The 26,902-nt window shown below is 38.4% G+C and overlaps 1 protein-coding gene across 11 annotated transcripts in view; it reads left to right on the top strand.

Moving 5' to 3' along the window:
• Nucleotides 1-26,902, top strand: part of WAPL (WAPL cohesin release factor) — a 76,849-nt gene extending 49,947 nt beyond the window's left edge. For 7 of the 11 annotated variants that reach the window (XM_070230084.1, XM_070230103.1, XM_070230076.1 and 4 more), the window contains 15 exons: nt 1,838-1,933; nt 3,069-3,221; nt 3,491-3,627; nt 4,355-4,466; nt 6,442-6,669; nt 9,966-10,077; nt 10,423-10,520; nt 11,821-11,897; nt 14,763-14,938; nt 15,268-15,383; nt 15,764-15,928; nt 17,842-18,049; nt 20,465-20,553; nt 24,186-24,281; nt 24,589-26,902. In XM_070230084.1, the coding sequence (XP_070086185.1) occupies nt 1,838-1,933; nt 3,069-3,221; nt 3,491-3,627; nt 4,355-4,466; nt 6,442-6,669; nt 9,966-10,077; nt 10,423-10,520; nt 11,821-11,897; nt 14,763-14,938; nt 15,268-15,383; nt 15,764-15,928; nt 17,842-18,049; nt 20,465-20,553; nt 24,186-24,281; nt 24,589-24,654 (1,929 nt within the window). In that variant the 3' untranslated portion in view covers nt 24,655-26,902. The remainder of the gene's footprint in view (nt 1-1,837; nt 1,934-3,068; nt 3,222-3,490; nt 3,628-4,354; nt 4,467-6,441; nt 6,670-9,965; nt 10,078-10,422; nt 10,521-11,820; nt 11,898-14,762; nt 14,939-15,267; nt 15,384-15,763; nt 15,929-17,841; nt 18,050-20,464; nt 20,554-24,185; nt 24,282-24,588) is intronic. The other 4 variants (XM_070230107.1, XM_070230115.1, XM_023648750.2 and 1 more) reach the window with 1 other exon arrangement.

Consider the following 26,902-nt stretch of genomic DNA (forward strand, 5'->3'; position numbering starts at 1 on the left):
TGCAGTTGGTATTGTTATTCACCCCATTTTACAGATGAGAAAAATGTTGAGTAACAAGTAGTAGTAGAGCTTACTATTTATCTGGATTTTAATCTAGACTATCTGGATCCTGAGTCTGCTCTGTCAACTGTTGGATATATTGCTGCTCACAATTAGCTAGAAGGGGTCTGTTTTAATTTACAATCTTTACCTGCCCAGCTGTTTTGTTACCAGTGGAATCAGATAAACTTTTAGTTGTTTCTTACCTGAAATTAATGCTTTTTAAAAAGGAGTAAAGTGCTCGAGCTTTGAGGCACCTCTTCTTTCCAAAAGTCTGTTATCTTCCTGGGCTTATGACTGTGCTTTTGGTATTAGAGGTTGCCTAAATGAGGGATCTAAGAACTAGCAGGCATATAGGTTATATAGCTGGTGTTTGAGAGAATAACAGTAAGGAATAGAGAGCTAGGTTTTAAAATTTATGTTGAGTCTACTCTATGTGATTGTGCCTCAAGAGGTCATTGCATGAGTGCGTAAATTACTTTAGACCCCTAACTAATGCATCATTACTTTACGCAAACCCTGGTATACAAGGATAATGGGTTTCTCTACACAGTGCAACTGAGAGACTTCCTGCTTTATGTAAGTTTCATAGTAGGATTCCGTATAGCGTTAAGATTTTCTAACATTTAATATGTGAATCAATTTAAACTTGATCTTTTAGTAAACCAGTTCTTGTGGAGTTTACATTGTTAGCTTGATGTCACAACATGGTTATTGTAAAGATAATATTTGTATAAGAAAATAACTTTGTATGATGCTTAATTCCAGTTATCTTAGTTCACTGCAACTAGTAAGGGAAGATACTTAATTTTTTGATGTAGATTTTTGGCCAATCTTGAAGTATGTTTCTCTACTTGTCCTCTTAATTTTTGTGTGAAGTACTGAGAATATGAAGATTATTATACTCTTATAAACAGAAAATCTCTCATGAGATCAAACCATTTATTTGAACGTTAAAGGACAAAATGTAACATCACTTCTATATAGGATGGAGAAAATGTTGTCAGTCTTGGTTTAATCAATCTCTTTTTGAAAGTGAGGATTTGTTCCCTTTATACAGATTTAATCCTATGGATTTGATTATACAGACTCACAGTCCTTTATTCTCAATTCTGAAATTCAAAGTGCTAAAACTGAAAGTTTTTTTCATTAAGTTTATAGTAAATTGATTTACCAGCAAACTAACCTGAACTGAAGTGGGGCAGTTTACATCTTTATCCCACTTAGTGTGAATATGTATACGTTTTGCGGTGGAAATCATGTATGTTATTACATAGTACTGCTTTAGACTCCACTGTGTTATGTAATATGTGGTATATGTACCATATTTATGTTTATAAAATTTGAGAACTTCTGAATAATGGCACTTGTCTCGCCCCAGCAGTTTCACTTAAATAAATATGGAGTTTTAGCACTTGTCATACGCTGCCTGGTTTCCATTGTTGGAAGATTGTGGGGCATGAATCAGTATATGAGGAATAAAGAGCATGTTGAACTATCGATTTGTAAGTTAGTACAAGCCTGGCAAGAGGTTTAGTTTCTTCTCTTGGTTGGTAATAGTTGCCCAGAGCACTAATTGTTGATTTTGTAGCAGAATACCACAGTGACTCCAGGTCTGCCTTAGGCTTGGGAGCATGATGGGAATACGAGCCAGATAGTAGTTCTCTGTCCTGCTCTGTCTAGGATATATGTTTATGCATTTAAATTATTTCTTATAATTTTTAATTTATTAAATGAGACAGTTTTATAAGGTTGTAGAGTAAGATGGAAACAGTTGATCTTTTTCTTATTTCTCCAGTCTCCTACAAAAGCTGTATATAATGCCAGACATTGGAACCATCCAGATTCAGAAGAACTACCTGGGCCACCAGTAGTAAAACCTCAGAGTGTCCCAGTAAGTGAACTGTACTTTGTAATTTTGTGTTTGTTCATAAATTATAAATTAATTCAGCAGTTGCTGTCTTCATTCATAATTTTAAAGTCTCTGACTTTCCTCTTTAACAGCTTATTATGGACTTCCTCACCAAAATTTAACGGCTTCAGTTTAATTCAGTGGGAAAGTGAAGATAGTGGACAGGATTCTAGAAATTCTAGTGCTACTAGGTTATAAATAAAAGCTTTAAAAAAATATTGGACCCCTTTTTACTCTTGACCTACATTTAATGGAATTACAATATTTAGTGTTTAAGGGCAGATTATTCCATATTTGAAGTTTGTATTAACTATTGAGAGCAATATTATAAATTACATCCTACATGGGTCTTAAACTGGCTTTGAGTAGTTAATTTGCTTTTCAGAGGAGAACTTTTTCCTGCGTTCTAGTAATACCTTTCAATTCAAAAACATCTATAAAAGATTCTTATCAAATTATTTTCTTCAGAATAATTGGTAAGACCATACATTAATCCTTCTAGGTTAATGGTGACAGCTCAGTCATCTGGAGCTATCAAGGAATTGAGTTCTTTATAACAACAAAAAAATGTAGGGATAGAGATCTTTCTAAAATATACAGTTCCCTGTCTTCTTATGTTCAGTATATTAAAATCTTTTTACTAGTATAAAATCATTGTACATATTACTAATTGTGTATCATGCTTTTGTTATGGCTCTTTAATACTACCCTAAACTACAGATTCTTGTACTTGAAAAAAACTTTCATCTGTTGTAGTTTTCCTGTCCCCTCCCTAGCTGCCTATCAGTGCTGTTTATGTATATAATTGTGGTTCTTAATTCCTTTGAATGGTCCTGGAGACAAATAACAAATGTGTCAAATGTAAGGTTACAAAAGACCGGAAGGAATTCCTGAGTGGTTCTTTTGTGAGTAAACATATATGAGTCTTAGCTAGTAGTGCATGGAGTTTTAAAGTATCCCTTATGACCTTTCAGAGGCCTCCCTCCATCCCCCCCACCTTTTTTTTTTGCCTTTATCACTATCTTTTTTTTTTTTAAGCTCAATTAGCCAGGTAGATGAGATGTTACTATTTTTATATATTTATTTAGAACAACTAATTTAATACCTTTATTAATAGGTGAGGCTGTCTTCAAAGGAACCAAATCAAAAAGATGATGGAGTTTTTAAGGCTCCTGCACCACCACCCAAAGTGATAAAAACTGTGACAATACCTACTCAGCCCTACCAAGATATAGTTACTGCACTGAAATGCAGAAAAGAAGACAAAGAAGTAAGGAGCCATATACAGTTTTACTGCACGTGGATAGATTTTTGTATGTAATATTTAGCCTTTTAATGTCTTGAACAAATATCAGCACACTGATATTCACAGTTTTGAGCCATGAACTTATCTTGTCCTACTACTGCCAATGTTTTTAAAACTTTCCTTTTGGTTGCCGTCTAATGAACTATTTTATATACTCTTAGTACAGCAAGCTCATAGATTCAAATATGCTAGTTTATAGATACAAAAGAGGTGGACTTATTTTTTCTTGGCAGTTGTATACTGTTGTTCAGCACGTGAAGCACTTCAATGATGTGGTGGAATTTGGTGAAAATCAAGAGTTCACTGACGACATTGAGTACTTGTTAAGTGGCTTAAAGAGCACTCAGCCTCTAAACACACGTTGCCTTAGGTAAGGTCTTACTTGGGTTTGGTAATTGTGTGCATGCTGTGTCTCATTAAAATCTGCATCTGGATGGAGCCACACATTTGTGATTTTGTTATCATGGGTGTAGTTATAGCCAGTGACAGGTTAAAATATGATTGATTCCTTGTAAGGGACTTGATTCTACACGGATGAAGAAAGATGGGTGATTGTAGTGTCATGGTTTACTCTAGGCTTCAGTTTCCAGATGCTTAAAAGAAGTGTTATGCTAAAGAGTCTTTTAAGTTCTTTTCAGCCCAAAGTTTTAGACATGCAAGTGATAAATTTGATTAATTTAAGCATGTTTTGATTTGGATCTTTTGCATACTATAATGAGTTGAATATCTTGATTTGATTCAATTATCCGGTCAATTAGAATATGTACAATCAAATAGTATTTATAATCTTCACGTATCAGAAGCATTATGAAAGGTACCTCAGACTTCTTGCTTTTAATGGTAGTAGTAATGTAAGGAATACACTAAAGATGATCATGTGTTATTTATATTTTGTAATATAATCACATACCATGCATCAGTAAACTTTTAATAATTTAGTTTGCTCCTGTTTTTTATATCGTGATCTGTGTGAGCAATGCTTTGACACAATCCCTTCCCCACCCCCACTCCCCATTTGCTTGTTTTGGTATTGCGCAAGCGAAAAACTAATGCACTAGCTATTTTCAGTCCCCCTAATCTAGCCTATTTTCTTCCAGTGTTATTAGCTTGGCTACTAAATGTGCCATGCCCAGTTTTCGAATGCACCTGAGAGCACACGGGATGGTAGCAATGGTCTTTAAAACCTTGGATGATTCCCAGCACCATCAGGTATTTTTAACTGTCTGGGATTGAGAAGCATTATTTGCAAACTCTAGTCTGTTTGGGTATTGAAAAATACCTTCATTGGATATTCATATCTAAATATTTCTTAATTATGGATTGAGTTTATTTGCTAAATATATACAGCTTAATGCCAGAAGTTTTGCTTAATAAATCATTTAAGATTATTTTCTCATGTCATTTTTTCCCCCCGTAACTTGTCCATTTATACTATTAAAACATTGTTCAGTTACCATAGCTAATATACCATGCCATACTGGAGATATTTAATTCTGTAAGCATTGATTTCCTCTAATCAGAAAGTACTGGAAAAAATCTTTTACTAGTCTTTGATATTATTAATAGCATGAAAAGAAAAGGTTTTGAAATTTAAAAAATTACTTTTTGTCTGGATGTTGAAGCTAGGATATAGCCCTTTGTGAAAAAGAATAAATTCCTTATTTTCTTCTTCTTTTTTTTTTTTTTAAGATTGGCACCTGAGCTAACAACTGTTGCCAGTCTTTTTTTTTTCCCTCCCCAAATGCCCCCAGTACATAGTTGTATATTTTGGTTGTGGATCCTTCCAGTTGTGGCATGTGGGACGCCGCCCCAACATGGCCTGATGAGCGGTGCCATGTCCACGCTCAGGATCCACCCGGCGAAACCCTGGGCCACCAAAGTGGAGCATGCGAACTTAACCACTTGGCCACGGGGCCGCCCCCAAATTCCTCATTTTCATTATGACTTTGACACTTTCTCTTAAAAATAAAGCATATGTAATGAAAGTCAGGTTTAACATTATCAAAGTTAGAAAAACATCATTACTTATCTTTATCAATAGTGGTATTTTGAGGAGGCTTTATTATATTTTTATTCAAGGAAATTATGTTCCAAATGCAGATTTGGAACAATCTAATACTGAGTCTTCTGAAACTGAAAGCAATGTGCTTTACAGTGAGTGAGGGTGACTCCATTACCAAGTTGTGGCAGACAGAACAATGAGGGCAGAGAAGAGAATCAAGAATTCGTTTGCTTTGTCATGCACTTGTGAGAGGACCAAGGCTTTAATGTGTGTTCATGGGCACAGTGGGTTTCCCAAGGCCTGTACTCTGACATCCTAATTTCCAAAAATAATTGGCTATGTAAGCATTTAATTAGTCACCTAATCTGAAATTTCTTTACTTTTGGGGATTCAAACTTTAAATCTTTAATAGTTAATTATGTTTTTGTGCATTGAAATAAGTTTAAGTACAGAATATCCCAAATGTTGGAATATCCAAACATAGACCTTTTTGTTATATTAATGCTTACCTAACATATATCACCTTTAATACTTGTAGATTTTAGTATCTGTTATAAGCAGACTGTGCTTGACTACCTGATCTGAATGATTTCGAGAGTATATTAATGGTTTTTAAAAAATTATTTGATTCAACCAGACCTGATTGGTTTATTTTAAAGAAATAGTCTAAATATGTTTATTTGAGCATCCTTGCTTTATATATTGACACAAACTCAATTGTGTTTACCCTACAGAAAACAGTAGCTGATAACGTATTTTCAAACATATTTACATTATTGATTTTAAACTGAAATTTGACTTTATAACGTAAAGAATAAAGACTGAAGTGTATTGTAAAATAGGATTATATATAGAGATATACTGCTGAGAAAAATGTTCTGTAAACTTCATTTATCACAGAATGGCCAAAGAAATATGTAATTCCACTTAGATTCTTCTAGCATTGGGGCATTCATGTCGGGAAGGCTTATAGAAAGGGAAATTGTAAGCAACAGTGCTTTATTTATTTATTTATTTGATTCACGTTTGCCTAGTCCCCCTACTCCCCTCAAATATTTTAAGAGGGGGGGTTTCACTGAATAAAACATTTTCAGGGTTTCCAACGTGAACAAATGTCAAACTGGTCTTATTTTCTGAAATTGTTACTAATTGCTTATGTTAACTTTTTTTTTTGTCTCAAAGAATTTGTCCCTTTGTACAGCTGCCCTCATGTACATACTGAGTAGAGATCGTTTGAACATGGATCTTGATAGAGCTAGCCTAGATCTAATGATTCGACTTCTAGAACTGGAACAAGATGCTTCTTCAGCTAAGCTACTAAATGAAAAAGACATGAACAAAATCAAAGAAAAAATTCGAAGGCTCTGTGAAACTGTGCACAACAAGCATCTTGATCTAGAAAATATAACGGTGGGTTCCTTCCTTCCATTATGAAATCAAAATTATTTTCAGAAATCTTTTAATTAGTCACAGCAAGTTTGTGACATTGGACAAATCATTTAACCTCTTGGTTTACAATGCAGCAAATTCTTCTAAGGTGTAGCTCTGGGCATAATTCTGTTCCCTGCCTGAAATTCCTAAACTAGCCCATCTATATTTAGATTTTTGCCAGTAAGTTTTCTGTTGCATTTTGACTAATCCTTTTCTCTTGATTTTTTTTTTTTAATGTAGAAATTACATTTTGGCTATTAGGAATTCAAATTCTTATTTTCTGGGAGTTTCAAGAATAAAGATTCAGAGATTTGCAAGGGCCATTTTCAGTGAGCATTCACTTGTTCCAGGGTCTCTGTGGGTATCTGATTAACGGCTTCAAGGGGCCAAGACTCAGCAGGAAGGTTCCTAGGCACCTGCCCTCACTGGAGTAATGTCTCTGGTAATTGGGGTTATGGCCACTGGCTACCATCATGCTCTACACAGCTTCCCAAGATCACCATCTTGCTTTTGGTTAATTCCAGTTCTGCTTACAGGTCCCCAGAGGTTACTAGGCCAGTAGAAGATAATTGGCCTTGTCATTTTGAAAAAATAAGATATTTGTCCAGATATTTCCAACATCAAAACTGTATAATCATTGTTTTTTCTATTGCCTGCTAAACTGAAGACTGCAGCATTTGCCTCAGAAATTACAGGATGCCTTGTGCTAGCCAGATACCACTTAAGAGGTGTTGCTTTGTTTAGTTAGGGTAGAGTAGGCAATAGATTCCAATAAAGTGGGGGTTGAGAGGAAGAGCAAGTTAGCATTAAAAGGCAAGATGCAAAATTGACATGTATTCAGTATTTTCACTTACTAAAATTGGAGAAATAGCTGTTAACTCAGATGATGGATAAATGATCCATCTACCTCACCAAACTATTTATTTGTATACTGCTTTTAAAATGCTTTGTAATTTTTGTTTACTTCTATCATTTTTAATAATGTATACAAATTTTTTAATGATATAAAAGGATAAATTTGAGCCTGTTATTTTTATTTGCTGCATAATTGAATAAATGTGCCCTTTTTTGGTCTTCTGTTTTGTTCAATGTTTAGATTCTTCCCAGGCATTTGCTATTAAATAACATGATGATGAACTTGTTGAATGAATTTAATCCATGGTTTGTTGAATTTATTAGAATGGCAAATACCAGTATGAAAATTTTCTTACATATTGTGTTAGTTAACTCACATGATTAAAACCAGAACACAGATGCTAATTTTCAGTTGCTAAGTTCAGCTGTTCTTGAATATATTGTATTTGTTTTAAATCTTCCAATGGACATTGTGTACAGTGACTATCCCATATATATTAGTTTTGTTTGTTTTATTAATTGCTTAACTTTTTCCTAGAAATATGTTGCTGCTGCTGATGTGCCATGGAAAGATAATGTAAAATATTAATATTATAATGTTTTCAGATATAATTCAAATAACTGAGAACTAACAGTTGCTGAATAGTATTCTAATTAATGATTTGGCTGGGCTCTTGGAGGGCTATCCAGTTTCCAAATAAAATGTTTGAATTGTGGGCTATTTGTAAATGCTAGCTTATAAATAATATAGTCTAAAATATCAAATAATCCTTTTTATGCCAATAGAAGCAAACAATAAAATCCCTTTTTAGCATAAAAACTTAGCAGTTTTGGCTCTATTAACATAAACAAAGCGGACCTCATTCGGCTTCAGCGTTACTGCTGTGACTCGTGAGCTGATAGACCTGGACTGGTCTCACTGATTATCCTTTCAGGGACTTAGAATGAGAATGGGGCAAAATTGAATCTGTTTTTATAGTGTTCAATTCTAGTTCCGCATTTGTCACCTTGGACTCAGCCTTGCTCTTTTAAAGAATAGACTAAAATATGCTAGATCTCTTCTAAGTCTCTAATAAGAAGATTTTTGCTGGTAAGATTTGTTTTTTGCATTTCCAAATATCTAGTTTATATTTAGTTCCAAATAGGCCAGGAGGACTTAATGGAAACTTGCATCTTTCAAAGAGAAGGAGCTTTGGGAAGAAAACCAGATCTTTTCAGCTTTGCTAATTAAGGCATTTATTTTGTTATGTTCAAGTTCCTTATTGCAACAGAACCAGATTGCTCTTTGTTGGGGTGGCTATATGTTTTTAATAAAAAATACAGTAAAAAATAATAATAATTAAAGGCAAATAAAGAAAAAGAAAAACTTTAGTCTGGTTGCAAATATGGCTCTTAGCGTTCTGTGCATCCTCTAGTGGTGGTCCTGAATCATTATCTATGTGGTTTTCTCATGGTGGCCAAAGGATGTGTATCCAGGCTGCTAACCCTGCAGTGTAAAGTTTAAGACTTGTGAATCTGAAACACTAAAAGGAACTAAGGATTTTTGTTCAGAATAGATAAGAAAATATAGAGAGCAATAAGAAAAAGGCCAGCAACCTTGCAGGAAAATAAGCAAAGAATAATTGACAGGGGATTCACAGTGGGAGAAATACAGTTCACTAATAAATATGTGAAAAAATGCTGAAGTTTGCTGTAGTTAGAAAAATACAAACCAGAGCAATAGGATACCATTTTTCACCCTCAGGTAGAAATTTAAAGTGATAACTCTTGCTTTTGAGGATTCAGGGCAACTGATGCACCCACACGTTGCTCCTGGAGTGTTACATGTCACAGTGTTTATGGTAAATTAATCCAGTATGTTGATTTACAGTTAAAATACATGCACACTTTGATTCAACAGTCCCACCCTTGAATCTCTATGCTGTAGAAATAATAGCACTAGTATATATTTAATTTGAACTGACAAATGTTAGACTACTTTTTCTTTTGTTTTCTTCGCTGAGGAAGATTTGCCCTGAGCTAACGTCTGTGCCAGTCCTCCTCTATTTTCTACCTGGGTTGCCACCACAGCATGGCCACTAACAAGTGGTGTAGGTTCGTGCCTGGGAACCAAACGTGGGCTGCCGAAGTGGAGTGCACTGAACTTAACCACTGGGCCATGGGGCCTGCCCCCTAGACTACTTTTAATAATGGATTTTCTCTATGAAAACAAGCCAATGGTTAAAAACATTTCTTCAGCTTAGACTATTCTGATAAAAGTTAAAATTAGTTCAGTTATAAAAGCTCTTACTGTATTAGAAAAAAATACTGTGGGCTTGTAGCATGCAGTGAACTTTTCTGAAGAAAAACAATCTCTAGAAGTGTTGCCTCAGAATTATTGCTCAGAGTCAATATTCATTAATGGTGCTTCTGGTTTTTAGACGGGGCATTTGGCTATGGAGACGTTGCTGTCCCTTACTTCTAAACGAGCGGGAGACTGGTTTAAAGAAGAGCTCCGGCTTTTGGGCGGTCTGGATCACATTGTAGATAAAGGTACAGTGCATGCACATGTCACAGCTTTTCTGTCTTATTTAAAGCCTCAAGGAACTACTCTCTTTACATACTTCAAAAAATAATTGCATCAGTTTGAAAGGATCTGTTCTTTTGGTAGTATCTTGCAAATCTCTAACTTTTAAAAGAAAAGCCATTAACACTTAGGGAGTTAGGGAAATAGCTAATTGAGTCTCATGCTTGTCAACATCTCACAGTATAAAACGTAGAGTAAATAATGTCCAGAGAGGTTGCAGCATGTTCGTGGTGCGTGCAGACGGCTTTCAGTGTTAGTTCGGGGTGAGTGTGGAGGGCTGAGCCTGCTAATATCCCTTTCTTCTCTCCTAGTGAAAGAATGTGTGGATCATTTAAGTAGAGACGAAGATGAAGAGAAACTAGTGGCCTCATTATGGGGCGCAGAGAGATGTTTACGAGTTTTAGAAAGTGTGAGTATAAGTGTGGACAACTATTTGGAGAAAATTATTTAATCTTAATTGTGACTGTGTGTGTGTGACTGCCAAATATTTTATATTACATATCCCTACAATTTCCCTTTTGTTCATCCAAATTGAAATTGATTGCATTCTTTGAGCAATGTTGATGAACAAGTTAAATGTGCAGTTTAGCTTTTTAAAAATACAGATATTGTTGCTCCATATGAAACCTTGCAATCAAGTTTGTTTATGTTGCTAAATGTTATTGTTGTTTCCTTAATGTAGAATTCTGCTTAAATATATCAACTTGTTTGTGGAAAACAGCAGTTAAATGCAGTCAGGTTTTTTTTTTTTTAAATTAAAAAGGATTTTCTTGATTTAGCTATTATTTGAATCAGATTGTAGTCACAGCTTATAGTAGTATTTTGCTTTGAAGAATGATACTCTTGAACCATATGCCAAAAGTATAGTTGTTCTTTGGCTTTTATGAATGACTGAACCCCATTCAATATAGATTAGAATTTATGTTGCCAGTGAATTTCAGGATGCATAGATTGTGTGTTGACTAGACTGGATTGGTTAGGTACGTTTTGAACCATCTATGGGAAAATAATTTAATGTGAATTAAAAGTTCCTGGCATAGATGAAATTGAAATTGTTCCTTCTCTCTTTTAAAGTGCTTCAGGTATATTAGATAAACATACCTTTTTTCTTTTTTTTTTTTTGGTGAGGAAGATTAGCCCTGAGCTAATGTGTTGCCAGTTACTTCCTCTTTTTGCTTGAAGTTTGTTGCTAAGCTAACACCATGCCAGTCTTTCTCTATTTTATGTGGGGTGCCACCACAGCGTGGCTTGATGAGCAGTGCTAGGTCTGCACCCGGGGTCTGAACCTGCAAACCTTGGGCCACCGAACTGGAGTGTGCAAACTTAACCACTACGCCACCAGGCTGGCCCCTCATTTTTTTTGTTTTTTTATTCTAAATGAATCCACGTAAGAACTTTAAAGTATTAGTTAGTTTATAAGTTAGAGACTGCTCCTTTCTGACATTTGAAGAAGTGCTTAATAGTTCACTACAGTGAATGTGTAGTACAGAATACATTAAATTATGTGCAAGCAATTATAACAGGGATGTTTTAAGTTGTAATACAGCAGTAGCTCTGTTACTTTAAGTCTGGAACATGTGGGTTGTTCCCTTAGATGACAAGAGCTGATTCTTCCCCATCTGTGTCTTTTAGAGTGCCAGGCATTGTGTGTTGTAGTGAATGAATGAAAGTTATGAATTGCACAATCGTTTCACATTTTTCCCTTTTAGGTAACAGTGCATAATCCAGAGAATCAAAGCTACTTGATAGCATATAAAGATTCGCAACTCATTGTTTCATCAGCTAAGTAAGTTTTTCTGAAATATCAAGCTATTTATTGAAAGCATTTGGATTGACCACAAAGGAAATACGGTTATATCACCTTCTTCCATAAAATACTTCTGTCTGTTGAGTTCTGTGAAGCAGAAGCACTGCAGTGCAGTACAGAAGTTAGAGCCAGAGGACTTGAGTGTGGCTCCCAGCTTCGTAACTGCAGCCCTGCGACCTTGGGCAGGTCGCTTCCTTGCTACAAGTTCTTCAGAAGGGGAGTAATAATTGTATCTACCTATCTAAGGTTGTTGTTACAATAAAAAGAATTAAAATGTATGTTAATATATGTTAAATTATATATAAAATTTTTAAAATGTGTATATTTATTTATTCTTTTTAAAGATTTTATTTTTTTCCTTTTTCTCCCCAAAGCCCCCCCGGTACATAGTTGTATGTTCTTAGTTATGGGTCCTTCTAGTTGTGGTATGTGGGACGCTGCCTCAGCATGGTTTGATGAGCAGTGCCATGTCCGCGCCCAGGATTGGAACCAACGAAACACTGGGCCGCCTGCAGCGGAGCGCGTGAACTTAACCACTTAGCCACGGGGCCAGCCCCTAAAATGTGTATATTTAATATAGCGTATATATGAGAAACATTTTTAAATTCTCAAAATGACTTTTAAATGTCTCTTTATAATATATATCATGTACAATAAATATTAAAGTGTTAATATATATACACGCACATACATATGTAAAGCGTCTTACAGTACTTGGCATATAGTAAACACTTAAGTATTAGTCCTTATTTTTATTATAAGTGAACTTTACTACCCCTCTTCTGCCCTTTGTTTATACCTTTTTTCTCAGATCTGTATGTGGCTTCCCTCATTCCACACTTTCTCTGCCCAACTTGCCTGACGTGATGCTAATGCTACCACCTCTGCTGTAAAATTTCCAAACGTGTCCAGTCCTGGTTTTAGCTTCTCCCAACAGCTTCTTCTTAATACTCTGTCCTACTTCGTGATACCTCCGTCCTAGTTCTCTGGCCTGTCCACCACAGTACCACCGAGGGGGAACCTTCCCTAAATCTCCGCTTTGTAAAAATACTCCCAAACACCAAGTTTCTGTTGTTCCTTATTGTCTATGGATATATGTCCAGAGTCCTTAGTACAGTGTCAGAAGCCCACTACAGCCTGACTCAGGTTTCTCTCTTATTTTGGAGAGCTTCAGACGTAGACAAAAGTAAACAAAATAGTATGATAACCCTCCGACGTACACATTGTTCAGCTTGAAAGATGATCAGTCATAACCACTCTGGTTTCTGTCTGTAACCTTCTCCGGTCCCCGTCTGTCCTCTTTTGAAGCAAGTTACACATTTCCTATCATTTCATCCATAAATACTTGAGTATATAATCTCTGAAAGAGGACTCTTTAAAAATATAACCAGTACCATTTTTATATCCTCTAAATTATTAATTGCTTAGTGTTATCATATGTCCAGTGAATATTCCCATTTTCAGTAGTCTCAAATTTCTAGTAGTCTCTAGTTTCCAACAGGTTTTTTAAATCTGTAGGTTACACCTCCATCTCTTGTTTTGTCTTGTATTTGTAAATTTTCTGTCACACTTAGTACCCTTGAGTCATTTGTCTAGTTGTTTGTTACCATGTTTAACCTCCCTTACCAAAGAGAATGCCTCCAAGTTAAATCTGTTTCTTATTTTTAAAATGTCTCTTGTATACTTCATGACCCCTGACAAGTGCCTTCCAAATGGAGGTGTTTAAGATGACAGCTTTCAGCTCTTTCATTGTGGTTAGGAACTTTGCGTCAAAGGTCTTAGAGGTGGCAGCAGAAGTCAGAACTGGATGTTTGTGAAAGACCACTCATGTGGCTTTTTGAGCTTTTTACTAGAACCCTGACAAACGCAGGGACAGCACATTGAAAGAGTAAATAATAGACCCCTGCTGTTTCCCCTCCTCCCAGCCCACCTGCGGTTTAGCTTAGTACCACCGAGGGCAGCTGTGCTCACAGTAACAGCACAGCCGTTCTGGTTAACATCCCCACCCAACCCTAGGTTAGACATGAGGAACACCTTCTTAACAAAGGGTATGTCTCAAGGAGCATCTGGAGGGGGATTAGACTGTACACTTTTCTTTAAGGGTTTTGTATGATACATAATGCATGAAGAATCAACTGACAGAGTCAGCTTACTTCATCTCTCATAGACTTTTTTTAATTAATGGAGTTGGTGATTTAAAGAGAGTCTTCAGAAATACTAGACCCGCTTAAAGATACATTTCCTTGTTATTTTGGGGAGTATCTTGAGAACCCTTTGGTGCAGCTGGTACCCTTGTATGGCTGCCAGGAGACATTTCAGTTAAGTGACCTCATTTTAAAAAACATGATTTGCTTTAATGTTTATGAAGTATTTAATACCTGTCTATACAAGGTTATTTATTATGCAGTATTAATATAAATAATATTCTCTACCTGCTAAGAGCTTGCATTCTAAATGAAAAACATCTAAGTGAAATTCAGAAGTGTCCAGTGTTAGTTCTTAAAGGTTTTACCTTGTTTGGGCAGGGGTTGTGGTGGATCTCTTGTGTTGGAGAGACTGGTACAGATGTAAACTTCTGCAGTGAGTTTACAATTTTAACTTTGCTTAGAACAATTTAAATTATCAAGTTTTACCAAAATAAAACAAAATTTAGCACCTGGTGTGGGGACAGACATACTTGGTTTATGATTGACTAGTTAATACATTATAACATCTGGAATAGGAAAAGAAATTAATTTAGCAGCATTTATACCAGATTTGAAACATTAAGGTCCAAGTAAGTAGAAATCCTTAGGATAACTGTTTTTGTTTAGCGTAACAGTCTACATTTTGTTTTCTCCTAAGAGCGTTACAGCATTGTGAAGAACTGATTCAGCAGTATAACCGTGCGGAGAACAGTGTGTGTGTACCTGAGAGTAAGCCTCTGCCTCACCAGAACGTGACTAACCACGTGGGCAAAGCCGTGGAGGACTGCATGCGGGCCATCATTGGGGTGTTGCTCAATTTAACTAATGATAATGGTAAGAAATAAATTGTCTACAGATAGTCTCATTGGAAGAGTGTATATTACATGTAAAAACAGGGTAGTCTCCTTGTTTCTTCTTTTCTTGGTTTGCTGATTTTTTAATTGCCATCACTTACTCATGTATCGATTTAACTGCTTTTAGGAGTTGATGTTTTCAGAATTACACTGGTAGCTTGGCTCGGAAATAGTACAGTCAACAATGTAATTCTATAAAGGAAGAGCTATGTATTTCTGACTTTTAATATCCGTGTTAGTAAATGTTGGTTGTAGTGTCGTAAAGAAGAATCAGTAACAATTGTCATGTCCTTGTGCTCCCTCTTTCAGAGTGGGGCAGCACCAAAACAGGAGAGCAGGATGGCTTGATTGGCACAGCCATGAACTGTGTTCTTCAGGTTCCAAAGTACCTACCTCAGGAGCAGAGATTTGATATTCGCGTGCTGGTGAGTTCACGTGACTCTTTCAGAACGAGTGCTTGATCTGTGAAGATGATAAAAACTTCAGCTTAGTTGTGGGTTTAAGAACCAGTTGTTCAATATATTGTGGATTTCAATGGATTCCTTATGAACATAAACCTCCTGTGTTACGAGAGAGCCATGAAGGGCCCTATGTAAAGATAAAAAGTGTAAGAAATAAAAGTGGTCATTTTAAAAAGTGGTGAAATCATTCTTTGGGAAGACCATTATCTTACATTTTGGCTTTTAACCATTGTATAGATGGTACAACACTGATTAGGTTTCTAGCTGTCAGTAAAAGTTAAGTCTGTTGTGTTCATTTGCTTTTCCTTCTCGCCTGTGTTAACGTGTGTGTGTTGATTTTTTAGGGCCTAGGTCTACTGATCAACCTAGTGGAGTACAGTGCTCGGAATCGGCACTGTCTTGTCAACATGGAAACATCATGTTCTTTTGATTCTTCCTTCTGTAGTGGAGAAGGAGACGATAGTTTAAGGATAGCTGGACAAGTCCATGCTGTTCAGGCTTTAGTGCAGGTAAGCAACAACTTAAAAACAAACACACACCTTCAGTTTGTTGCATCTGTCTGATTTCTTGGTCACTTGCTCCCTGCCCAGCCCGTTCCCATTCAGTGAGAGGTACACTGGGTTAGAATGTGTCCCCTTACTTACTTTACTTTGCTGACCGTCTTCAACTACTGTAATCACTCCTTAGGCGTTATTAGCAAAAAGCAGAAACAAGGCGTATTTGTTTATGAATCCAAAGTAGATTATTAATAACAAATTAGGATCAAGTTCCACCCCCATCCCATCCAGTTCAAGTCCCCTAGCATTTACTTACTGGTTTGATCTGTGCCTGGGGCTGTGTGTACCTAAATATCAGGCCATGCTTTCCAAAGTATGTCTGTGGAGTAATTTCCTGGCTTAGGAATTGTGTCAGAATATGTATATTTAAAATGAACGTCCTCAACTTGCCCCACCTAATCACCAAACACACCCATCTCCCCTCTATTTATATTCCCCCGTGAAATCTGTATGTGAGTCTTTGTTTCTTGTCAGTGTTGGACGTTACAGTTTTTACTTTTTGCCAGTCTAATGGGTTCCTGGCTACCTTTGTTATTTCCTTCAGTGACAGCTTGCACATGTTCAGAAGTGATAACGAACTCCTTTCCATTGTTCCTGAAGACTTTGCTAGTCTGTTGGTCCTTTTGGCCATTTTGAAACTGGTAATGCTTGAACTCCTGTCTTCAGAATGTCTTCCACAACACCTTTATCTTTTTGTACATGCTAACTGGGAGCCCATCATTTTCTTCTCCAACATTTTGATCTCAGGACTTCTTTATACTTTTAAAAAGTATTGGGGCCTCCAAAGAACTTTTGTTTATGTATGCTCTATCTATCGATATTTACTGAATTAGAAATCAAAACTGAGAAGATTATAGAACACAGGCATTCATTCCATTAGTTGTTAGAGCAAGAACATAATCACAGGCATTGTAGACTCTGGAAACTCCACTGAACAGTCATGAGAGAAGGAAAGAAGCTGGGTGACCTCTTAATATTATGATGACGCAGTTTTGACTTCACAGACCCCCTGAAAGGGCCTCAGGGGCCCCAGGGGTCCTTGACCCACTTGTAAGAAGCAGCGCTTTCCGTGAAGCCTGCATTCTAATGTCTTCAGGGTGTCAGCGCACGTGCTGCTCCTCTAGACCCAGCGAATCCTCGACACCTCCGCGGTGTCTGATTTTCAGGTCATGGTCTTCAGTAACTTGAGGTTTTTCCCAAACCTCGTCAGTGAATAGGTTCGCCGCGTTCTCTGTATTCAGCACTGTCCAGCGCAGGGAGGATGAAGTAAGAGAAGGCGCGGAATCGAGGGTGTTTTGTTTTGACTTCAGGTTTTCCCTGTGCACGTCCACTGACAATTGTACTTCCAGTAATAATGACATTGTTTGACATCCAGTTTTGGGTCTTTCTCTAAGACCTTTTGCTTTTACTTTTACTGATTTTTATGTCTTTTAATTTACTTTAAAGAAGTCGTGTTGCTTTCCCCCAAAATATGTAGTTTTATTCAGTGTCCTTTCTTCCAGTTAATTTATCCAGTCTGTTCCAGTTAAAAAAGCTTTTTTTAAAATCAAGTTTGTATTTTTTGCTTGAATTTCCTGTCAGTATCCAACTTAAGGGAAAGAGTTGGGATTTTCTTTCTTACAAACAGAGTGCTTGATCATTAGTAGATCCACTAATTTACTTGATTGCATCCCAGTAGCATTCATACTTTTGTTTTGACCTTCAGTTGGATGTAGAGCAAGGGCTTTAATTGATCCTTACTTTGTACCAGGCAGTATGCTTCTCAGGGTTAGTGATGTTTAAAAGCAGTCAGAACCTGATGTCTGGGTACATACATGTTGGTTGGTGATCTCCTTTTAATGATCTTCAAAAATAATTTTTATCAGCTATTCCTTGAGCGAGAGCGAGCAGCCCAATTGGCAGAAAGTAAAACAGATGAGTTGATCAAAGACGCTCCCACCACTCAGCATGATAAGAGTGGAGAGTGGCAAGAAACAAGTGGGGAGATACAGTGGGTGTCAACTGAAAAGACCGACGGTGCAGAGGAGAAACAGAAGAAGGAGGAGGACGACGAAGAGCTTGACCTCAATAAAGGTATACTTATTTCGAGTGGTGTATTCAAGTTGAAAATAATGGCTTGTTTGTTTCTCCAAAACCTACTTTTAATGCATGTGGTCGTAATCTTGCTGTTATTTTATGGCCTCTCTAGTTCAGCGCAGACAAGCTTTGGTATTCAGTGCTCATAGTTGTTGTTCTTTGCCGGCTTCCTGGCAGCAAGCAAGGCACGTGTGCAGTGCAGAACGGGTCTGCCTGCCTTCCGGGGCCGGCCTTTCCTCAGCCCTAAAGAGAAGCAGCCGAACAATAGGACCCCTGAAGGTTGTCACAGTTTTGAAATTTGGAGATTGTTTTATTGGCCTCACTTTTATCAACTGACATCTGCTGTCATAAATGACAGTACTTGTTCTCAGATGGTATGGAGTAGGTGGCACACGCAGAAAAGAAGGCAGTGATTTCACTGACAAACAGTTATCTGCTGTGTCCAGACTGTGGCACTTGATTTACTGCTCGTCTAAGTTCTGCAGAATGGCCATTTGTAACTTCGTGTCACTCGGGTTATGAAATTTAAGTAATATGTTCAGCTTACCCAGCTGGGAAGCAAGCCCCAGATTAAAACAAGTGCCTTAATCTGAGCCTAGGCTCTTTCTCTTATGCCCACTGCTCCCCAAGGTGAGTGTCCTTAGTTCTGATACGGTGAGAAATCGCTGTTCCATTTTCTCAGTTACTACGTTTTGATGTTTCCTTTGGCATAGTATGTGTGATTGCTTAGCGGTCTTTTTTAATAGCAGCTTTATTAGGATAAGTATTAGCTTGCAAGAGCTCCCGTAACAAAGTACCATGGACTGAGTGGCTTAAATGACAGAAATTATTTCCTCACAGTTCTGGAAGCTCTGAGTCCAAGATCAAGATGTCAGAAGGGCTGGTCTCTTCTGAAGCCTCAGTCCTTGGCTTGTTGATGGGCGACTTCTCCCTGTGTCTTTACGTGTTCTTCCCTCTGTGTATGTCTTTGTTCTAATTCTTCTTATGAGGACAGCAGTCAGCCTAGGCCCCTCCATAATGACCTCATTTAAAGTAACTACCTCTTTAATTAAACACCCTATCTCCAGGTGTGGTATACCCTGAAGAATTGGGGGTTAGGAGCTCAACATAGGGATTTGGGGATGAGGGACAAAATTCAGCCCATTACAAGATAAAATTCACCTTTTTAAAGTTAACAATTGAGTAGTTTTCAGTATATTCACAAGGTTGTGCAACCATCACCACTGTCTAATTTCAGAACATTTTCTTTTTTTTTTTTAAAGGTAATTTTTTTTTTTTAATTCCTTTTTCTCCCCAAAGCCGCCCGGTACATAGTTGTATATTCTTCTTTGTGGGTCCTTCTAGTTGTGGCATGTGGGACGCTGCCTCAGCGTGGTCTGATGAGCAGCACCATGTCCGCGCCCAGGATTCGAACCAATGAAACACTGGGCCGCCTGCAGCAGAGCGCGCAAACTTAACCACTCGGCCACGGGGCCAGCCCCTAATTTCAGAACATTTTTATCACCCCCAAAGGAAACTGCATACTCAGTAGCAGCCATCATTCCCTGCTCTCCCCTCCCCCAGCTACTGGCAGCCACTGATCTGCTGTCCTGGGCATTTCATATAAATGGGGTAATACACGGCCCTGTGTGACTGGCTTCCATCACTTAGTCTAGTGTTTTCAGGGTTCATCCATGTCATAGCATGTGTTAGTACTTAATCCCTTTTTATAGCCAAATAATCTTCCATTGTAGGTATATATCACATTTTGTTGATTTAGTCATCAGTTGATGGACATTTGGGTTGTGTCTACCTCTGGCTGTTAGTAATGCTGCTGTGAACATTCATGGACAAATTTTTGTGTGAACGTGTATTTTCAGTTCTCTTGGGTACATACCCAAGAGTAGAATTGCTGGATTATTTGTTAACTCTATTAACTCGTTTGTTAACTCATTTTAAGGAACTATCAAACTGTTTTTCAAAGTGACTGCACCATTTTACATTCCTACCAGCAATGTGTAAGGGTTCCAGTTTCTCCACGTCCTGATAGTTATTTGTCTTTGTTTTAGCCATCCTAGTGGGTGTGGAGATGTCATTTGATTTGCACTTCCCTCAAGAATGAATGGTTTTGAGCATCTTTTCACGTGCTTATTGGCCATTTACCTATCTTCTTTGGAGAAATGTCTATTCAAATGCTTTGCCCATATTTTAAATTTGGTTACCTTTGTGTTGTTGAGTTGTAAGAATTCTTTATATATCTAGATACTTGACTCTTATTAGGTTGTTACATATATATTTGAAGAAAAAAATATATATATTATATATATACTTGAACTATATATATATATACTTTGAGGAAAAGATAACAGAGTTATTGGTCCTTGGGTTTTTATTTCTGCTGCACTGTTACAGTTGTTGTTTAAATACCCTCAGCCCTTCAGCACGCTGGCAAACACATGGAGGACTGCATCGTGGCCTCGTACACAGCACTCCTGCTCGGCTGTCTCTGCCAGGAGAGTCCAGTGAGTAACCTTCAGTGTCATTTTATGTGTCTTTAAAAGATTCCAGTGTGACAGCTTCATACCATTACATAATTAACTTATTTATTACTTGATTTTTCCCCTCATGTTAAGAACTTTAAAATATTTGTTGAACTTTTAGAGGTATATTCCAAAGTTAAGAGTACATTGGGTTTAATAAGGAAGTTCTTAGTTTATGGATGCACTGATTCCCACGCCTCTGGCTGAGGGAGAAGAGAGCATGATGTAAAACCTGCCCTCGGCTGGCTCGTGGTGGAAGTCTATCCTCGGGGGTGCCGTCCGGGGCTCGGATAGTCTCTCTGTCTTTGAGCTCTCGTCCTCTGCATGTTGAATGACCCTGTGCTAGCTCTCCTCATGGACCCTGCTGGCTCTAGCTATGGCCTCATGTAGTTGAATGAGGTCCAGCAGCAGCAGGTGGCCTCTTTCTGTGTGTGTGTGTTTTTTTTTAAAAGATTGGCACCTGAGTTAACAACTGTTGCCAATCTTTTTTTCCCCCCAAATCCCTCTAGTACATAGTTGTATATTTTCAGTTGTGGGTCCTCCTAGCTGTGGCATGTGGGATGCTGCCTCAGTGTGGCCTGATGAGTGGTGCTATGTCTGCGCCCAGGATCTGAACCAGTGAAACCCTGGGCTGCCGAAGGCAGAGCGTGTGAACTTAACCACTTGGCCGTGGTGCTGGCCCCTGTGTGTTTCTCTTTGAGAGGCATGTTTTTTCCCCAGGACCCCTCCACACCCACTGCCCCAAGTATGCTTGCCCTCATCTTGGCCACCTTTGGCTCACATGCTTTTGTTTGAACCCCTCGCTGGCCCGGAAAATGGGATTACAGTTTTAGATCTCTGTGATTGAATGACGAGAAAAGTCTGAGTCCTGATATTTGGGCTCAGTCAGCACAGAAGGGACGGTTCTGGCTACTGGGACAGTCTGCTTTAAAATGGGGGCCGCGTGGCTATTTTTTAAGGGAAGGGTCTCTTAGAAGTGCCAGATTTTAAAAAGATGAGGAGGGTTCTTTCCTAGGAGCGAGGGCATTCGGGAGGTCTCTTACATAGAGGGACGGTGAGCGTCTTCTGAGGCTGGAGGATTGGAAGAAGAGCCTAATGATGCCGTGCAGGGCTGCTTAGGAGAGCTCCTTGTGCTGGGGTCCGGCCCACCCACATTTCTGCATTTTTGCCACTGCGTTTTCTGTATTGCCTTTTTTTTCTGTATCCATTTGCCTCAAGTCCTGAGTATTTTTCTGACTCTTTCTTATCTGTCTCTTCCATATGTATATTTTAGTCAAGCCCTGATGTAAACGCACAGTAGCCTGCTCCATTCTGGCCCTTGCTGGCACCACTGCTTTCAGGATCAAGACCAAAGTGCTCATCCTGCCTCTCGGGGCCTGCAAGAGCTTGATCTCCTTTCCTGGAATGTCTTCAGCTCAGCCCTTTTCCTTATTGCCTTAAAATCCAGAGATTTCAAGGGCGAATGAGAAACATAGCAATCAAAGGGAAGGAGGAAGAACAGGTCTCAAAAAAACCAATGGGCATACTATTTAAATTTAAAGGTTTTTAGGTATTCTGATTTGTACATGTCCTAGTTTCAGTCATTTTCTTTCTTAAATTTGTGTTTACCACGTGTGATTTATTTTGGGCCATCTTTCCCATGTTAATAAATTCCTATTTGTCCTTATCTCTCTTGTCTCGAAAGAGATCATGAGATCCTTAAGTTGTGGACAATGTCATGAATCTGTGGAGTGCCAGATGTCTTTGTTGCCTTGGGGATCATTATGATTAACCCAAAAAAGCTCGCTGACTCCACAAAATGTAAAGGAAATGGGTTTGCCTGATGTGTAAGTGGAAGAGAGACAAGAAAGCAGGTGGTTATATGCAGTGGATGCTGCTTTGTGGTGAAGGGCCGCATGCTTGGGGAGCCCAGGAGACACTGGCATCGTTTTCCATTGCCCACTAGGCGTGTGGTGCATTGCAGTGGTCAGTCAGTGCTCTCCTGACTCTCCATTCCTGAAATCTTACACACTGCCACCACAGCTAACTTAAGAACACATCTGATCACAAAGCTCTTCTCTTACCAGTCTTTGTTGGCCCATCATCATTTAGGGGACAATGACCTTGTTTACTTCTGCAAGCCTCCAAACTTAAAACTACTCCAGTTTCTAAATCTAAATCCAGTTTCTAAATCTAAACCCCTTGGGAACTTTCTAAACTTCCAAAATGGGCCATGCTGTTTCACACCTTTTCTTTCTTTCTTTTTTTTGGTGAGGAAGATTGGTCCTGACCTAACATGTTGCCAATCTTCCTTCTTTTTTTGCTTGAGGAAGATTGTCGCTGAGCTAACATCTCTGCCAGTCTTCTTCTATTTTGTATGTGGGATGCCACTACAACATGGCTTGGTGAGTGATATGTAGGTCCACCCCCGGGAGCCAAACCCATGAACCCTGGGCCACCAAAGTGGAGTGTGTGACCTTAACCACCATGCCACCAGGCCAGCCTCCACACCTTTTCTTTTTTTCCTGCTACCCTCTGTTTAAAAATAAGTGCTGTGACTGTCCCTCTCATGCCCCAGCCACCGTATGCTGCATTCTGTAGTGTGTCGATAGAAGAGGATTTAATTTGGGTTATTGGAGGGCTTTCACTCAAACACAGGCTCTCATCGTTTGTTCCGTATTCTAGAGGTGCACTGTTGCACTGAGCAGTCTTCGTCACTCCGTAGCCACTGCTCCTCCCGCCACTGTGCTGGCATGCCTCCTTCCTAGAAGTCAGTTAAAGACATTCTTCATCCAGCTTTCCTTTGACTCCGGAGTTACCATAGCCATTACCCCCACAACATGTTCTCCACATAGCGGTACCCGACAGGAAGAAGAACAGAGAGGGTACCCATAGCAGATTTCCTAGAGGAGGAATATGTAGTCTCGCCAACATATTTTCTTCTGTGCTTTTTTATTATGTGTGAACCTTCTTAGAAGGTAGAAGAGCTTTTCCTTTTATTCTTTATGAACCTTAAAAGCATTTTTAAAATATATTGAAACAGAACAGGTTTTAAGCAGGTCTTATTTTTCCTTGTAACAGACCGGCTGATATATAGTCTGCTTGCTGCTTGCTAACCCTGGAGGGAAGCTCTCAGTCTCCTCTCCTGGCAGCGCCCACATTCTCCTTCTCAGGGACAATACTGGATACCTTTGGGAAGACCTTGTTAGCTCCTAGCTTGCATAGGAGGATGAGGAGTTGTCTTTGATCCTTTTCTTTTTATTCCACGTATCAACTAAAAGCAATGAAAGTTTAAATCTACCCTCCTAACACACTCACAAACACAGACACACACACACATACACCAGTGTATTTTGTTACTTCAGGCATTTGTCTGCATTTCCCAAAGTAGGTATGCACACAAGCATTTGTAGCCCTTGCCAGCTTTACCTCTGTCCTTTCGTTCTGAGGATGGGATGGGCTCAGAATGGACACACACTAAGAGTTGAGGAGCGTGGAAAAGGAAATTGCCTGTTAACCAAGGCGTTCAAGGACCTTGTAGAAGTTTCAGACAGGATGTGTGCCAAAAGCAGCACCACGCTGCAAGCTTGTGTTTTCTGCCGCCTGACCAGTGTTTCTTTGATCTGTTTCCACAGATCAATGTGACCACTGTGCGGGAGTATCTGCCAGAAGGGGACTTTTCAATAATGACAGAGATGCTAAAAAAATTCCTGAGCTTCATGAACCTTACTGTAAGTAGCGTCTGTTGCACCTTCTGTAGCTTCTGTATAAGTAGGATACATAATGACAGGAGAATAAAAATCCTGTGGCCGTAGTGAGTAGAAGCAAAAGGGATTCTCTTTTCATAATTGTGTTCTGTTTCTTTAAGGTAGTTGTTAGTTATTAGGCCAAATATATTGATAGTGTATTGTCAGAGCCACAGTGTGATCTCAGTGTGTTTTGACTCACAGTGTTCAGTTTACTAACACTGAAGAATGTAAGCTTTACTGCTTTGTAAACGTGTTAAATATTAACTGTTCTTCCTCCCCTCGCCCTCAGTGTGCTGTCGGAACCACAGGCCAGAAGTCTATCTCGAGAGTGATTGAGTACCTGGAACATTGCTAGCTGCTGTACCTTTGCTCCAGGTGCTCGGTGTGCTGGAGCTGTCCTTAGACAAAGACGGCCGTGGGGATGTACCAAGAACATTCATCAGTATCATTCATGTTTGGATTTTGAGGCCACCTGATTTCTTCGTCATGCATTCTGCGTTTGCTAAAAGACAGTTACCACATCAATCTGCAGCTATCAGAAAGGAGGGGAAAGGTTCAGGCTGTCAGCGCCATGCAGTATTTACGTACACTTCCCTTGGCAGAGTTCCTTCTCTCCCCTGTTCTCTTGCTTCATTCTGGGCAAGTTTAAGGGGACGATTTGTGCTGCTGTTAGTGCAACTGCTGTGTATGTTGAGCCACTGTTGTCAGGCCAGCCAGGTGCAGAGGCAGCTTAGCTACTGAGGCGTCGAGTGTTCGGAGGACATTCTCGACCACAGCTTAGTTCCTTTTTCAGGCTCATTTGCTTTTGCTTTTTTGTTGAATGATTCCAATCGTAAATAAAGCTTTTAATAATTTTGTGAATTTTTTTTGTTGTTGTTCCCTAAACTACTGTCTATATTTAAAATTAGATGGAATCCAAAGACACAAGGGATTAATAGTATATTTTTTTATTCTTGATTTGGTTTGGGTTGTCAAACTATTTTTCACTTTTGAGACCATGCCCATATTCCTTTTCATACCATAATGAGTCATAGCTAAAGACACAAGAAAACAAATAACAGTTTGAGGGAATATTACGTAAGAGGAGGCGCCCTTAGAGGAGGGAGCGAGACAGACCGACCCAGGGTAGTTTAGTCTTCAGTTCTGAGGGAGGGCTCGCCAGGGATGTTTGCTAATGTTCCGTACAGCAAATCTAGGGAAGTTGAGACATCAATGTGGAATTCATGTTGCCAGAAAACGTGTATATTCTTCTATAGAGTGACAGGATCAAATGCATAAACGCAAAGCCTTAAATTGCTGGTTTAGAGAAGATCCTTTTTTTCATTCAGATTCTTAGTTCATAGAAGAGTGTGTTGTTTGGAAAACAGTCACGGAACACACAAAACACACTTACATATTTAATTTTACAACATTGCAAATTTTCCTTGTCTTAATTAGTGTTCAGACCACTGGTTATACATTTCTTTCTTTTTATTGATTGGGCCTGAATACATTACAGGCTTTCCAGAGATCTGTTTCATGAATACTTTTAAATACCTTTCAGGTAGTTATATCATGTTTCTTCATTGGATTTGTAAAACTTGAAGCCATAAAAATATTAGTTTGGTGTGTATTGGGGAAAATAGCTAAAAGTCTAATTTTTACCCCTTAAGACTTTGTTATTTCCTTGTATAAAGTGACAAATCGGGGCTCTTGTATCAGTGCCAGCTGTAATGTTTTTTAATGCAGTGGCTGCCTTCTATTGTCTTCCTATTTTTGATAATGCAGATTGTTGGGAAATCTATAAGGAAGTAACTGATTCCAGGCAAATTGTCTTCTTCCTCCTCCTGCCCACCTGACCCCACCTGTCACCTGTGAGAGCATAGTGTGCCAGTGTAACCTGGACAGATTGAGGTGGTATTGCCCTGAGTGTAATAAGCCAGCGTAGCAAACTTTTAAAAGCAGATCGTTAAATGATATTCATAAGATTGAACTAGTTAGATATATTTTGTTTGTTTAATTATTTTAAAATACGTTGATATTTATTAATCATTGGATTTAGGAAAAGGAACAGATTCTTGGTAAAACTGACTTGTGGCAGATGGTAAGGAATATTATAAAAAAAATTTGGATGAGAACAATCAGGGCGAACTACATTTTTCTGTTACACTGGTAATCATTTGAGAATTGATTTACCTCAGTGTTTAACAGTTTTTGTTTTGTTTTGTCTTTTAAATAACTAATTGTCAAGCACTGATAGATGCAGACTTTGGTGGGGGTGGGGGAGAAAGCACCTCACCAGTTGCAGTGCGTTTGTGTGTTTTTAACCCTCAGAACTCTGCATTTTAGGGTACTTGAGGCTGACTTGCAAATTAACTAAAGTTTTAAAGTAACCTTTTTTTTCCATTGTAAATATTTCTGTAAATACTACCAATTGGAAATTAGAACAGTAGAGTACTTTTCTGAATCCAATCCTATTTTTATTTTATACAGTATTTCTCAGCTGTGATCTTTGGAGCAAAAGCCAACGGCAGGAAAAAAATAGTTTGTACCAGTTTCATGAAGTATGTCTTTGGGTTTTTGTAAATAATTTTAACTCAAATAAAATTGCTACTTTCAATACA

Source organism: Equus caballus, chromosome 1 (genome assembly GCF_041296265.1).
Source record: "Equus caballus isolate H_3958 breed thoroughbred chromosome 1, TB-T2T, whole genome shotgun sequence".
Lineage (NCBI taxonomy): Eukaryota > Metazoa > Chordata > Mammalia > Perissodactyla > Equidae > Equus > Equus caballus.